The 17,542-nt window shown below is 33.3% G+C and overlaps 1 protein-coding gene across 1 annotated transcript; it reads right to left on the reverse strand.

Annotated features, from left to right (window-relative positions):
* LOC126845420 (E3 ubiquitin-protein ligase MARCHF3-like) lies at positions 1-4,658 on the reverse strand. Its single transcript, XM_050584076.1, has 5 exons — positions 4,587-4,658; positions 1,834-1,996; positions 1,086-1,275; positions 481-652; positions 1-257 (listed from the first exon to the last, which is right to left on the reverse strand). The coding sequence occupies exons 1-5, from the start codon at positions 4,656-4,658 to the stop codon at positions 84-86; spliced, it is 771 nt and encodes a 256-aa protein (XP_050440033.1). The 3' UTR covers positions 1-83.
* Between the last annotated feature and the right edge of the window lie 12,884 nt (positions 4,659-17,542).

Here is a 17,542-nt window from a genome sequence, read left to right on the forward strand (position 1 = left end):
TTTACTATGGTAATTTTTTATTTATTAAAAATAATTTTAAGATTTTCAAGTGTTAATTTTATATATATTTTCATTCCGTTCCCTTATTGATTTGTTTCCACGATTATCACTCGTTGACATCGTCTGTAGTAGTTGTACCATTGTCCAAAATGATATTGTACTCTGATCGATGTCCAACAACCATATAAAAAATCCACGGTTAATAAAATCGTTAGAGCGGTGAATGATAACAAACGGCATATAGTGCCGTTATAAATCTACAACAGTTTTTGAAAAATTATTCACACTACAAGTATATAAGAATCATCAAAATGAAATATACTTGAAGAGTAATCAATAGAAGAGTTGTAGGCTCGGTAATATTTACGAGCTAATGTAAATATATTTTTTACCAACCAAATCAAAAAACAGTAAATTATTAAAAAAAATGTGGCGTACACCGCGCCAGTTTATATTGTGAAATGAACGAAATTAATTTACCGCTGTGTTATCAGTGAATATTGCTTCGTTTATGACTAGGCCAGCGTATGAAACCAGACTAATGGCTGGTGTGATAATGAAGAACAGCCACAAATCGTATAAAAACTGCTTAGCGTCTTCTTGCGTCTCTGAACTACAAAACCACGCTCCTATTGAGCCTAATAATGAATGACTGAAAATCATATGCATACACATTTATTGGTTATGTTTATTAATTCCATGATTATAGGTTGAATAAATAAATGAGGGGAATTGAAAATCACGTTAATAACGTAGACATAAAACACTTAATTTCATGATAAATAAAGACTAATATGTACCGAGGATTGTTATTAAAAAACTAAGAGTTCTATTGAAATTCAGTAAACTGATCCCAAAAAATTAAGTTACTTTTGTTCACCCACCAAACATACATGTTTTTTACTTCCTTATTAATATTTCGTATTACAAAACTCATTATTCGTATTACTAGAAGTATTCTGTTTTAGTCGTTTCTCTATAATTCTTATTATATTTTATCCTTCCAATTAACAGATATAATAGATTATTTTATTGATCAGGGTACGATAGATAATATCAACAATTAAAAATAAAATGTATATTACGTCGACAATCGCTCGGTTTTGAATTCATATTTGCATATCTCACAAGAACTCGAGTCGGCTTGCGCTAACCATCGTTCCAAACAAGACTTGTGTACTTTAGATATGGAGCCACAACACAAACAAGGGGAAATACATTTGTTTAAATCGTCAGCATCGGGTTGTAGACATATTCTGCAAAGTCCTGGTGTAGCTGTTAGTAGATAAAAAGACTTGACAATTTCTGCGCCACGCGGTAAAGCATTAATTCATTAAGGGTAAGCGGTCATAGGTTTTCAGAGTCATAGGTTCCCAAGCCATCTTATAGTATTATTCTTCAATTAGTTTAACTTGGTTATAACCTAGTAAAAAAAAGGACCATGATGGTAGAGCAGGATCGGCAAAACCAAAGTGGTATCCATTTGGGAACCTATGGCTGAATGCCTTCATTAAGCTTTGATAGCGTGGTAAATTATTTCAATTTTTATTTAATTCCTGCAATTTTATATTGGACGTAGCAGTATAAGAAAAGCTAAGTTTAAAATTTACACAATTTTAAATGGTTAAAGATTTAGTTTATGAAGTTTTGACATACATCCATGGTTTCAAAAATGTATTCTTCAGATAATTTTGCTTAAATTTTTTATCAGTGATTTGAGTAAAATGATATTTTAAAAATTGGTTTCTAAAGTAAATGTAACTCGAGATTTTTTTTTTCTGATCATTTCTGGAAAATACTGTACTTCTGATCAAAATAAAAATGAATAGTTACGCGGAGACAGCGATCCGGAATGTACTGATTTCTGAACGTCCACAACATTCTCGTTTAACGCCAAGGCAAGATTTTCCGCTACAATAGTTCCACTCAAGTCGTTTTGTTGTACACTAAAATACGATTCTTGCTCAATGTTTTCGGATACTTCTGCGAATTTATACTTAAATTCAATAATACAATAAAATATTATGTAAATTATTTTAGGAAGATGTAAAGTGCACTATACTAGAGAGTACGGATGATGACGTGTCCATAATTGTGTAGTTGCTTAAACTTTAAGCTTATAAGTTTTAGTTTTTGAACTTTGAGCTACTAATTATTTTTCAAGCGCTTATTATATCAATGCGTTATTTAATAGTAGTTATTTATTATATGAATTAAAAAGCTCTAATAAAATGTATTTATTTACTATTGTGTTAGAAGAATACAACAGTTGTTGACTTGGAAACTGTAGAATTTTATATAACAAGATAATAAAAAAATAAGGAAGATACATATGAGTTGTAAATAATAATTTAAAATATTGAATAGTTTTCTTCCCCAGTGTGAAATCTCAAATATGCACCTATATGTAATCATTTAGCCAAAATAATTATTAGGACAAGGAATTAAAGTTTTTAAAAAATTTTAAGACGATATAGGAGTTAATAAGTTTTCAACCAAGCCATTTTTAGTGTTTTAGGTATCAAAGTTAGTAAATATTTGAGGCACACCGAGATAAAATGGCTTAACTTATAACAAATAATATTATTTACAACAACAAAACTAAACAATATAATTAAACTAAACTTTACACTCTTTGCAGAGTCGGAACGTCGGTTAACAACCATTGACACGGTATATCTGAAAATCATCCACGTAGTATTTCAACCCGTGAAACACATTTCAAAAAATACATTCGTTTGGCAACAACTAAAAGAATAAACTAACCTTCCGCATGTGATTATTGTGTAAATAATTTGTAATGGATTTATGTTCTTCCACCAGTCGATAGTTTCGTGAGAACTGTCGTGAAGAGAAAACGCGAATTTTTCCGGTGTTTTTTCAAATTATGGCAACATGTCAAATTGTTCTGATGGAGATAATGTAATTCACTACTATCAATACCGTAGACTACAAAGAATAGTACGAAGGGAGTATTGCATTAGCGCCATCCAAATAGAATTTCAACAGCAGGCTGTTTATAGCAGCAGAACAATTGAAGCAAATAGATACCTAGAAAGTTTAATACTTTATAATATCTAAATTCTATTAAGTAATAATACTCATAAATAAAATCAAACATGTAATATTACATAATAATATATACAATATTTTTGGCTTTTTAATTAAGATTCAAAAATTTCACTATAAATTGTATTATTAAACACCATAAAAGACGTAGTTTTTCTTTATTATTATTATTAGATGAAGGTAAATCAATTTTGTACATACATATTGCACATATTATACACAATATAAGAAAAACTTTAAAACAATTTAGTAAACGTATTGTAGTAGGAGCGAGGAATAATACATTTATGAAACTAAGCTCTACTCTACAAAGAACGGATGGGATAATTACATCGAGGACTTGCTTTTAATTAATCCATATAAATATTGAAGTTTTTTTTTTTTATAAATTCATGAGTGCCCACTGCTAACAGCTAAATTGATGTACATTATACCCAATGACAGATTGCTTAGGCATTTTTAAGAGCATATAAACTTGGCCTTTAAACTTGTAAATTATAAAACCCTGTTGAAAAAATTTCAAGCCCATTTCAGCTGTAACGCTCTTAGAACGCATACGGTCCGATAACGTGCCGCTATGGAAATTATCATATTTTTCAAACAAAAGTCAATATAAGGTTCACTTGTCCAAGTTGTCTGTAAAATAGAGAAATACAGTTGAAAAGCTCTTAAGTTTCCCTACAAGAGCATATAAACGGCAAAAGGGGCAAATGGTGGAATTACTTTTAATGCCGTGTATAGGTATTTTTAGATCTGTTTTAAGAAAACCATTTGAAATGTTGATTTCTTTAACGTTTTATAACCTCTTTTTTTGCGTGTAGCCCCTCCACTCTTTCGTTTTATTCCACCATCCAATTACACAACAATTGAGTTATACCTCTAACTATAAACAATAGTTTTCTGTTTCCTGAATCCAGATGCCTTCTAGATCCCTGTTCATTCCAACCAGATGCCGTTGTTGACAACGTTTTCTGCGAGATTTCTGTTTTATTTATGTAATCCAAAATTTTGCTTATTTGGGGTTTAATATATTTAATTTTGAAACTAGTAGCTACCATTTAAACAAATAATTCCTACCTTATTGTTTGCTAACATAGGTTAATTATTCAATTTAACATAATTTTCTTTAGCTCATACGCGTAAACATCCGAGCTTTAGTTATTAATTAATAATAATTGCATTTGTATGTTTCAGATACACATACACTATGACACAAACAATTAGGCTGCCTCAGGAGCTATACTTAATAAGCCAAAGTTTTAAGATGTAGGGAAACCATTTCATTGCAAATTGCTCAATTAAAAAAAAGTGAGTTATTTTCAAACATTCTGTTAACGTTTAGTATTCACTCTAATAATTTGTAATTGAAGGGCTCACTGCAACAACAGGGCAAGTCCACTTTTTTCGAAAATCATTTTTTGATTGTTTTGAATGCGCCATATCATCACGGTTAATACTGTTCAAAAACAAGGTATGTTCAATCGTCGTTTACGAAGATAACGTGCAAATGGACTTACCTCGTTTAATATTTTATGGTCAAAAACAAGGAAGGCCGGACTTGCCTTGTTTTTGCAGCCAATAATGGTCATACTGTAAAATTTGTTTATCATATATTTTCTGCTTGATAGCAGTATTTGTATTTTTTAATTCTTCACTATTGTTTTATTGCTTAGTAGTTAGAACTGTTAGAAGTTATTTAGTTGACGTTATTTCTTGAAATATATATTATTCAAATTTAATTAATGACTAGTAGGTATTTAGTTTTAAAGTGTTGAGTTTAAATAAATATAATGGATACTTCTAATATTGCTAAGGCTCTCGAGTACGATACAGACTTTTCTTCGGATGTTGATGACGATTTTCTAGCTCCGATTTTCATATTAATGATCGGGAAAATGAGGAACTTGATGGTATCTTAGCTTTTGACACAGATTCAGATTGTAATGAGAATAACGAACCAGATTTGCTATTGTCAGAAATTAACGTTGTAGATGAAACCAGTGATGATGAACCGTCTACACCTAAAGGTAAAAAAAGAAAACTAAACTTATCCAAGTGGGAACGGAATGTGTCAAAAGAAAAACAAGCTAAAGGCATTGGACATATTTCACTACCTAAGAATGTTGTTCCACCTAGATTGACTGGATCAGATTGCCTTTGTAGCAAAAAATGTTTTGTGAATGTTTCAGATGACGATAGAAAATCTTTAATATCTATTTTTAATAATATTGGGGATAAATCTAAACAAGATACCTTCTTAGGTGGGTTGATTCACTTAAAACCAGTTAGTCGTCATAGAAGTAGGAACGGAAGTCGTCCAAGTAAGACTTGTTCTGTACAGTATGAAGTAAAACTTGGCACTAATGTTATTTTGATATGCAAAAAAGCATTTTGTTCGATTTTTGGTGTGGGCAAAACGGCAGTGGATAGAATAGTAAAAAAAATACAAAATAACATCCCTAGCCCTACAGATAATCGTGGTAAACACCAAAATCGTCCTAATAAGTTACCAGCAGATATCCATTTTGAAATGAATACACATATAAATAGTTTTCCCAAAAGGCAATCACACTATAGTAGATTGGATAATAGTAACACCAGATATTTATCGCCTGATCTTTCTGTGGCAAAATTATATAGGTTGTTTCTACAAAAATATGAACCAGATTTTTGGGCTTTGTATAATGCAGAGCTTAGTGAAGGCAGAGAAATAATTACTGTGAAACCTATAGTAAAATATCCATATTTTGCTAAGTACTTTGCATCAAACTTTAATACTTCATTTGCATACCCAAGGTCGGATACGTGTCAAACTTGTGATCAACTGCATAAGTCTATCCAAAATGAAACAGACCCTGAAGCAAAAGCATCACTTGATGTAGAAAAAGAAGTCCATTTGAAAAAAGCTCAAGTTTTTTATACATATTTAAAACAGTTAACTGCTGAAGCAAAAGAAAATAACTCAATTGACGTTTTAAGCTTCGACTTCCAACAAAATATGCCTCTTCCTCATATTTCATCCGGAGATGTATTCTATAAAAGGCAAATGTGGTCATACAACTTTTGCATACATTCTGCTAGTGCAGGAAAATCCTATTACTTTATGTATAATGAGACTATAGTAAAGAAAGGTCAAAATGAAGTGATCAGTTTTTTACATTATTATTTTAAAAGTATTTTAAGCTAAAATATTAAAAAGGTTTTTTTATTTTCTGACAACTGCAGTGCTCAGAATAAAAACAAATTATTATTTCAATATTTGTCAGCAGTTGTAAATAGTCAGATATTTTCTATTAAATCAATTATTCATAGATATCCTGAACCAGGCCATAGTTTCTTGCCTTGCGACAGATGTTTTGGCCACATTGAAAAGTCAAGAAGAAAAGTTGAAACAGTTTTTTTACCAGAAGAGTATGAAAAACTTGTTTCAGAAACTAGCAGTAAATTTAATGTAATACATGTTGATCAAAGTATAATACTTAACTTCACTGATTATTTAATGCCCTTGTGCAAAAAAATTGTTACAAATAAGTAAAAGACAAAATTTACCATTATGGCTTATCGGTATGTTGAATATAATAAAAACGAAGAATTATTTTGTGGAAGATCTGGTAACTCTACTATTAGAGAACATTACAATATGGAAAAAAATGGTGAAACACTTTATATAAATGAAGATGTTCTTTTAAAACTGTACAATAGTCCTATCAAGCTTAAATTAGCAAAATATAATGATGTTACTCAGTTAGCTTGTAAATATGTGCCAAAAGAGTACCAGTGGTTCTATACAAATTTGATTCCTGAAGAAACCTGTTACCTCAAAACATATTCCTCAATTATCTTCAAGAATAAATAAAGTCGAAATTAGTTTAACTGATGTATTTAATGAGTTATTTTCAGTAAGAGGCGGCGTTGGACCAGATGGAATCGATGCCTTTTTCCTAAAAAAATGTTCATTTGTTATTTCTCCTGCCATAGTGATTTTATTTAATAATTCATTAAAATTTGGAATATTTCCTGATATTTTAAAATCGTCCTTTATTACCCCGATATTCAAAAAGGGTGACCATGAATTAATTATTAATTATAGACCTATTTCAAAAATTTCACTAATTGCAAAAATATTCTCAAAAATTACACCCTTGTTTAAAAATGTTCTTGTGGACGAACAACATGGATTTCGAAATGGGAAATCTACTATCACCAATCTCACAGTTTTTAAGCAATCTTTTATGGATTCTTTTTCATCTAATTCTCAACTTGATGCTGTCTACACAGATTTTGAAAAAGCCTTCGATAAAATAGACCATTCTTTACTTATAAAAAAGTTAGAAATAATTGGTATCTTAGATCCTTTATTATCATGGTTGGAATCATTTTTAACTAATAGGATCCAGATCATAAAATATAAAAGTTTTCACTCCGAAAAAATTAAGGTAACCTCTGGCGTCCCTCAAGGTGACCATTTATCACCTCTTCTGTTCCTTTTATTTATTAATGATGTGGTCTTTAGCTTAAAATACTTAAAAATATTGCTCTTAGCAGACGATGCAAAATTATTTATTCCTATTAAATCAGAATTTGATGCTACATGCTTCCAGTCTGATATTCACAATTTCGTCGAATGGTGTAATAAAAATGGTATGGCTCTAAATATAGACAAATGTTCAATATTATCCTTTACTCTAAAAAAATCGCCCATACTGCATAGTTATACCATCAATAATTGTCTTATTCCTAGACTAACTATTGTAAAAGACCTAGGTGTTACTTTTGACACAAAACTTACTTTCAATTATCACATAAAAAATATAAAAAGTAAAGCTTCGTGAAACATGCATTTCTTAAAAAGAAACTGCCACGAATTTTTTTGCTCTGATGCCTTTAAAGCAGTTTATTTTGCATTAGTTAGATCACGCCTTGAATACAATTCACTTGTTTGGCTCAATAATTCTATTTCTCATTCTCATGATATAGAATCAATTCAAAATAACTTTTTAAGGTATTTATCCTTTAAATGCCATGTCCAAAGAGAACCCCATTCTGCTTATAATGGAGTTTCTGTTTTTTTTAATATGGATTCTCTACAATATAGAAGGAATACCCAAAATATAACATTTTTGTTTAAACTCATTGCTGGTACGATTAATTGTCCATTCCTTGTCGAGCGTTTACAGTTTAAAGTGCCTATAATCAATACCCGAATTAAAGATTTGTTCTACTTAAATAAATTTAAAAAAAAAATTTTAGAAACCTCTCCAATAAACATATTAATGGCAGCAGGTAATACAGCCGATATTGATTTTTTTAATTTTGTCAATACTGATACACTCAAGTCATATTTAAAGTCAAATAGATAATTAGTTAAGACTTATAAATGCATATTATTTTTAAATTATTGTAGCATATGTTATTCATTATTTAATATATTATACTACCCGTTATTATTATACTATTTATTATTATTATATATATATATTATACTATTTTTGTAAATGGAGTTGATTCCGTAATATAGAATATTATTATTATATTAACAATAATGGTATTATAAATATTTGTTATAAAATTATATCCTAAATTAATTTATTTTGTTTCATTCGTGTTACAGTATTCATTATCCGTGTAACAAGATTGACACTTTAAATTATACAAAATAAAAAAATGGCACTACACAAAACAGAGACTGTGATTCAGACTATACAGACTAAATGACTTATTATTATTTATATAATTTTTAATATTGTTATTATATTCATAGGTATTATGAGTAAAAGTCTAAACTATTATTTGTGTTTATCTAAGAATTTATTTTATTAAGTTTTATTATCATAGTCAAGGATACTAATCTTTAAAGTACAATATAAAATTGATTATTAATATTTTTTATTTTACCTAACCGTTGTTATTATAAAATCTCTCATATATTTTCAATATTTATTATGTGAATAATTATTAATTGTTATCAAAATATGTGTTAAATCAGTTAAATATTTAAAACTATTTTATAAAGAAAAATATTTAAAGATTAAGATCTACAAAGTGATGTATTATTTTTAATTAATTGTAACTAAATTAAAATCTCTAATAAATAGTACTACAAATAATAGACTGAAATGCAATCTATTTAGAGTGACTAATTAATGACTATTTAAATAATTTTTAATATTGTTATTATATACATAAGTATTATGAGTAAAAGTCTAAACTAATTATTTGTTTTTATCTAAGAATTTATTATCATAGTCAAGGGTACTAGTCTTTAAAGTACAATATAGTATTGATTATTAATATTTTTTTATTTTACCTAACCATTGTTATATTTTAAAAAAAAATTTCATTGTTATCATAATAATATGTATTATTTATAATAGTTACTTTTTATATTATACTGTAAAGAATCAGTTATAAAAGATAAGATCTAAGTGAAATATTTTAACAAAGTGATGTTCAATAAGTTGTTATTGAATTAAAAACTCTATAAAGTCATAACTGTTTTTTCAAGCTTCACTGCTTAACTGTTTTCCATTATATGTAGAAAAACATGATTATGTAAAATAACTCCTTTCCTATTACTTATTATTATTTATGAAAAATTGTAAAGCCTAAAAGTGTATGTTATGGTAAATAAGAAAAATGTATTATTATCTAATATTAAAAAAAATGTATTGTATTTTATGATCAAAATGACATGCAAGTCCATACCAAAATAATGAACATGAACAGTATTATACTCCATGTAGTTAACATCACTATTCAATATTTTAATATTATTCGTGTTGGCAATAACTTATAGTGGTTACTAATTTAAAAGCATTATAATTTTTTTTACTTAAAAATAAGTGAACATATCTTTCAAACTTCAAGAATATATATGCACTAGAAAAACCATATATTTAGACATGATAATGTGACAACAATATGTGTGTACTACTCAATATCATTTTTTGTTATTAAAATACATTATTTTTTAAATTTTCTAATGTTTAAAACAATTTTTCTTTCTCCTAAACATTTCAAAAGTGGACTTGCCCTGTTGTTGCAGTGAGCCCTTCAATTGCAATGTTTGTTTCAGAATGTCATATACGTGTATGCACATTAATTAGTTACTATGCAATACTTATAATGTATTATCAAGGATTTTTAAATACAACAATTCTCGATAGTTGGCACTGTCGTGGTTATCTCTTGTGAACACCACGTTTCGCTATAAATTATTGCGGTAAAATAAATAAAATAATGAATCTTTTGTTGAATAAATGGCATCGATCATATATAAAATACAAAAATATAATTTTAAGAAGCTAAATAACGTAGTGGCATCAAGGGCTTGAGAACTTTTACTAGTATTACAAAGCCCAGAATGTAATAAAGACTCTCGTTTACAGACAACTTGGGCAAGTGCACCTAATATTGACTTATGTGTGAAAAAATATAATAATTTCCAAAAATACCTAAACACTTGCTGAATTTGCAAACAAATTGTGTCAAAAAAGCAGCGAGTAACAAATGTACATTTATAGTATATTAAAAGTCAATACCTTTATTACAATATTTAAACAATATGCAGTTTGTCGAAAAGGTGTGCCGTTATATTTTACGATAAAACGATTACTTTTTTTAACGACAAACAAAACTGTTATAGTGTACAAAAGTTTGGACATACCTTTAAGCTATTCCAAAAAGATCTTAAGCGTTACACCGAAGGCATATATTATATTGTAATATAATCAGCTAACAATAAGCAGTCTGTCTAAGCGTGTTAGCAATGCAACCGTCTTAGTTGCACAAGTACAAACGGATCAAGAAAAAAATGTAACAATACATACATTGTATATTCAAGACTGTAGTGCTTGGGTTGACACACATTGTATTTCACTGAAAAATGTGTACCGCAGTTTTTATTTATTACAATACGTGAAATTTGGTAATGTCATACTTCTTATTACCTTCAACACGGACAAGGCTATCCGAGTACAAATCATTATATAAAGTTTTTTTAATTATATTTGTACGAATAGTATGCCAATTTTATACCACATAAGCATTGGATTAAACGAAAAAAATGTAATAGCATAATAGCTTTCTTTTCGACAAAGACCATGTGTTTTTTTGTTTTTATTAAATGACATATTATGTCAACACCAGTCACCGGTCTACCGGAACTGAAAAAACGTAAAATACAAAATATTAGCCGGCGTGTGCACTCGCAACCAATCGATATGTACGATTGAATTGAAGGAAAAATATTGACTACAAATTCGTAGTATCTAGTTTATTAATTATACGAAATTAATAATGCAGACGAGCGTCTTAACTCTTAAAATGCAAAACGATAGAATGCCAATGATAAACAAAAGCTAATGAAACGCAACTGTTATCTAGCTTGGCCAGGTGGAACACGGTTATAAATGATAATACGGTAACTGATAACCGTATGGCGGTAAACACATAATTTATTCAAATATTATAGGATTATCTTGTGAACAAAATATTAGAGCTCTTATAACACAAAACAAATTAATAAACACATTCAATCGGATCGTATCCGTTTTTCTCATATCCTTCGATAAAATAATCATTTAAATAGTAATAAAATTACAAAATGCGATTCTGTAAATATTTTATACAGCGATATATAATACAGTATGTATATTATATAAGTATTGTTATTTAAATAAAAGTTAGATAGAAAGTTTTAACAAAACTGTAAAACATATTTTATTTTTAGTGTCTGCCGTTTTTTCGGCACCATCATTTTAAAACACTCAATTATGTGGGTTTAAAAAAAACAAAAATTCACAACCTAACCTAACGGTATGTGCGGAGAGAACCACATACGTCTTGCGCAACGATAATTAAGTTAAAGTTGTAGTTACTTCACATTATTAAACGTTTCCGTAAAATTATTTTTGCATCATAAGAAGAAAATACAAATAAAGTTATTTCTACACAGACAGCACATAATTTATTTGAAACAAAAACGGTATCAACTAGTGATGTGGACTATGATTCAACTATGGATGAGAATAGAAATAGTTGTAATAAAATAGAAAATTTTACTGATCTTGGTACATGGCCTTTGAATATTACAGAAAGACAAAGAACTTAGGTACAACTATTGTGAAAGAAATGATTTAGTAACTCGGAAAGAGACGGAAGAAGTGTTAATTCTGAAAATAATTGAATATGCTAATTATGGCCGGTTGAAGTGTACCACTACAACGTGTAAACTAGTCATTAAAAAAGGGGCCATAAGGATCAAGTATAATGATGAAGTATATAATAAATTATATGTTATATTATATATATAAATATATTCCAATCTTAGTTACTCTTAGATGTCAAACCCGACTTTGTAATACTACAATTTTTGGTACAGTTACTTTCCTTAAAAAATGTTGCTTAGCTTAGAAAAAAAACCTTTTGTTTTATTCATTTAATATAATCTAGATTTTATATGAATTTGTTAAAGATACACCAATCATTTTTCATGAAAATAACACTGTATAATGAAATTCTGTTGACCATATATATTTGTATTATTATTTTATTTTTTAGCCTTCGGCGTTTAACCAAAAACACCCATGCTGGCATCACATAGACTGTTTTTTAATAAAACCTCGGCCAATGGTTTCAGATGTTTCATATTTGGAAATACTAAAATGGGATGACCAACAAAAAATAAAATTAGGTACCATAATTTATTGAAATAGAATATTTTATATTAAATTTGAAATTTTGTTTATAACTTAATGAATTGGAAAGTGCTCAATTTTCAGCCTACTGGTTGTTCTATATATATATATGTTCTTGCAGTTCCGAATAAAGAAAAGCCGTCTTAATATCGAACTGACATAATGCTAACTGTTGAACCGCTGAGATAGCTAGTATCACTCTTATAGACTCATACCGTACAACTGGTGAAAATGTTTCATTATAATCGATCCCGTGTTGTTGAGAATAACCTTTGACTACTAGTCTCGCTTTAAACTTATCTACGCTCCCGTCTGATTTATACTTAATACGATAAACCCATGCGTTATTTAAAATGATTACACCTCGTGGTCTGCTTACTATAGCATGAAATCCGGCACATAAACGATTCAGATAACATCATCGCGGATACTATGTTGAGGATAGAGTCGATTTGCAAAGTAGACCCAGTAGATCTTATGGTTTTGCCTCGGTCTCAAACTACTGATCCCGAACTCCGCGCCTTACTTGAACAAGGTTCATCGCTCACTCTTAAAAAAAATTTATATCCCTGGCACTGATGTTGCACTTTATTGTGACACTTCTACGACAAAAGCCAGACCGTTTATTACAGAGCACTATCGCCGTAAAATTTTCGACAATCTACATAACTTGAGTCACCCAGGTAATCGCGGCACTGCACGACTTGTATCCCATCGCTTCGTGTGGCCCAAAATACAACGTGATTGCCGTATTTGGACGCGTGCCTGCCCAAATTGTCAACGTTCAAAAATCTCTCGACACGTTTCAACACCGTTGGGACATTTTGGACCATCCTCGATTAGATTTCGAAACATACATGTTGATATCGTCGGACCTCTTCCTCCCGCGCACTCTTTCCGTTACTGCCTCACGGTCATCGATCGATTTTCTCGTAGGCCCGAAGTCTGGCCTTTAGAATATATTACCGCTGAATCAGTAGCCAAGGGCCTTATCGCATGCTGGATATCTCGATTCGGCATCCCAGAGCGCATAACCACGGATCAAGGCCGGCAATTCAAATCACAACTGTTCAAATCGCTAGGCTTATATATGGGTATTCACCGATCACGAACGACAAGTTACCACCATTCCAATCGTTTCCTATCCAATCCAACCCTTCCTTCGTTATAACTTTCAATTTGTGGTAAGTAATTTATTTTTTATCGTAATTGAATTTTTTTTTCTTAAGTACAACATATCATTTGTTCTGAAAATGTTGTTTACCTAATAGTTTCCTTGTTATTTTAGTTGTAATGATACCTAAGACTCATGATTCCATTTGGCATTATTGTGTGTATAAATAATGTTTGACTAATTTTTATTTTTATTGTTTAGTTCACCTTTACTATGGCTCTAAACCAAAAAGATATTGAAGATCTACTTAGGGGTGATTTGTCAAATATTGAAGATTTCAATGATGATGAACTTGATGAAGACACAGTTATTACTCAAAATATTGCGGAAATGACTGAACTCATTGATAATATTAATGCTGAAATAGACAATATGGTAATTCAATTTTTTTTTACAATTGTTACTTTGTTTTTACAAAATATTTCTTTTACTTTAAGAGGAAGAACAAAGTCATTTAAGAGGAGATACATCGTTGACAAAATATTTAGAATATCAAAACGTTGAGGAAAATTCTAAAGAAAATGTATTAGAAGAAAGTGTAGAAGTTGATTCAGGTATAGAGTTACCAGCTAAATGGATAAAGGGTTCTTGGGAAAATCAACTATAGTCATTTTGTGGCAAAATGTCTCACCCCCCCCCCCCCCCGTTAAACCACTTGATGAAGTATTCCGAGGTTACGTGGGACAGTTTGTACGAGTGTACTTGGATGATATTGTGGTCTTTTCAAAAACCAACAAGGATCATCTCTATCACTTACACAAGGTACTGGAGCGTCTAACCAAATTTGGTCTAACGTGTCAACCAAAAAAGTGCAAATTTGGAACGCGAAATATAAACTTCCTTGGACATATGATTGATGGCCAAGGAATCGACACGGAAATCGGAAAATTGGATATCATTAGCCACTTTCCCACACCAAAACGACTAAAGGAGCTTCAACGTTTTCTGGGAGTTTGCGGATGGTACAGCCAGTGTGTAAACCGACACACGGAACTCACAACACCGCTAACGAACCTGTTAGCCAAAGGAGTCAAGTGGCACTGGACGAATTTGGAACAGGACTCATTCGAGCGGGTGAAGTTAGCATTAGTATCAGCACCAAAACTCAGCCTTCCGGACTATTCAAAACCGTTTTGCTTGCAAACGGATGCAAGTGAGGTGGGCGTTGGTGCCGTACTGTATCAACGCGGGACACAGCCGCATGAGAAAAGGATCATCAGCCACGTGAGCAAGAAATTGAACTCAGCACAAACCCGTTACTCAGCAGTGGAGAGGGAGTGCTTAGCTATCATTTTTGCAGTTGATAAGTTCCGTCCTTATCTGGAAGCTAGGAAATTCGAACTGCTCACAGATAGTGCGGCATTAAGGTGGTTACAGACGGCACGAGATAATAACAGTAAGCTAACCCGATGGGCATTTACCCTTGGAACTTACACTTTCGATATTAAACATGTGCCCGGAACCCAGAATGAAGCTGCAGACGCACTATCAAGAAATCCGGCAGATGGACCAACGGTGGACGAGGAACAACTCGAAAACAACCTCATTGAACCACCGCTTAGGGACAAACCAGCAACACATAAAGACGAACTGTTCAAGATATCCGGACACGACTTCGCCGATCACCTTACACTGCAGGAGATCGCCGAATGGCAACGGAATGACCCGGACATTCAAAATCTGATACAGATGACCAAGCGAGACGCCAGAGAACAACCATTTCGATTCGAAAAGGATTTGGTGTACCGGATAACTCCACGAGATGAGGGCGATGATATCATAGCCGTAGTAATACCCGCCAACAAACAGGAACGGATACTATGGAGATATCACGATCATGAGACTGCCTCGCACCCGGGTTGGAAAGAAACCTGGAGGGCCATACAAAACCGCTTCTACTGGAAACTGGAAGATGCAATATCAACACGAGTACCACGGCAGCCATGGGAAGTCCTGAGCATTGACCTTATGGGGCCTTACCCCCGATCAGCTCGGGGTAAAACGTTTATACTCGTCGTAACGGATTGTTTTAGCCGATGGGTAGAGGCTTTCCCCATTGGAACCGCAACAACTCGGGTGATTATAAAAGCGTTGGAGCGCGAGGTATTTCCACGTTTTGGGTTCCCCCGCGTACTACTATCAGACAACGGCCCCCAATTTGTTTCAAAGGCAATGAAACAGGCGCTGAACCACTGGGGAACAGAAGGGTGAACCACTCCGGTCTACCACCCACGAGCAAACCCAGTGGAGAGATGGAACCAGGAGCTAAAAAAAGGACTGCGAGCTCAACTGCGCGATAAGCCACATCGTCTATGGGATACGTGTTTACCCTCTTTACTGTTCGCGATACGGAATCGAAAAACTCGAAAACTGACTATACCCCCTCTCAGCTAGTTCTTGGAAGGGAAGCCAAAGCGCCGGGTGACTGGATCCTATTAGGACCTAGAATCGAATTACCCGTAGAAGCCGAACTTAGGAGGAAACGCGCTAGGGTAGTGATAGGGACCCCTAATGACAAACAAGTAGGTAAACCCCTAGACAGGTTCTCGATAGGAGATTGGGTGTACTACCGCAGTCACCCGCTCTCAAACGCAGCAAAAGGATTTCACGCGGGGTTTTCGTTTAAGTGGATAGGACCAGTGAGACTGGGAAGTTCTCTGGGGAAAGGTGTTTTCTTCACGGAAACTAAGCCGGTCATAAAAGTTCACTGCTCCGCACTAAAACCCGCTTATGTGACCAATTATCCTACGCTGATTTCAGATGTCACAACCCTCAGTGAAACGGGCACGAGAGGAAGGCGGCCGAAGCGGCAAGCGCTTTCGCCCCCCAGCCACAATCATCAAGTCCGTGGTCCACCAGATGGAGGGGTGGATCAAGGGTCACCAGGACGCCATCGCGGGCCTGCAGGTGGCCATCCGCCGGATGAGAGGGTCTGACCAGGAAAGGAGCGAGGAGGGGTCACTTCCGAACCCCCCGAGGAAGCCGGTTGTCGATACGTCTACTTAGACGTATCTACTACCGGTGATAACCTTGGAGTGGGCGAAGAAGGCGATCCTCTCTTAAATACGAGACGAGCCGGTGGCTCGCGAACTACACCATCGGGAATGGCTAATGGGCACCCGGACGAAAGAGAGGTCACGACCCGGAAAGTCTAGAGTGACCTCCCAGGTAAGGACAGGTAAGTCTGCTTTTAGGCCTAGCGAGGTAAGTTCAACAACCGGTACATCTGGAATGCCCCCCCCCCCTAGAACGCCTAAGAGCAGAGGCCCAAGGTAAGGTAGACCGAAAACCGGCGCCGAGAGTTCAGGTAGGGACGAGAGGAAGGATTGGAGCCGATACAGGTAAGACCGTCAGTACCCACTCGGCCCCACCCCCCAAGAAAGTGGCCACGCCACCGGAAAATAATTACTTCCGGAGGCCCCACTCATCAACAAGGCCGTTAACTGCCCCCGGGACCAGTACCTCTCCGATAATCGTAACCCGGAACGCGTACCATGCGCAACTGGAACGTGAGGAGGAACGGAGACTGCGTCACTGCAAGCCGCAGAACGTCCCGTTCACAGCGGCAACAGCAGCGACGACGACGACAGCGACGACAACA

Source organism: Adelges cooleyi, unplaced genomic scaffold (assembly GCF_023614345.1).
Source record: "Adelges cooleyi isolate 19-005CV unplaced genomic scaffold, UGA_ACOO_1.1 ACOO_flye_CR_arks_rails_tigmint_CR_PRNA_784, whole genome shotgun sequence".
Lineage (NCBI taxonomy): Eukaryota > Metazoa > Arthropoda > Insecta > Hemiptera > Adelgidae > Adelges > Adelges cooleyi.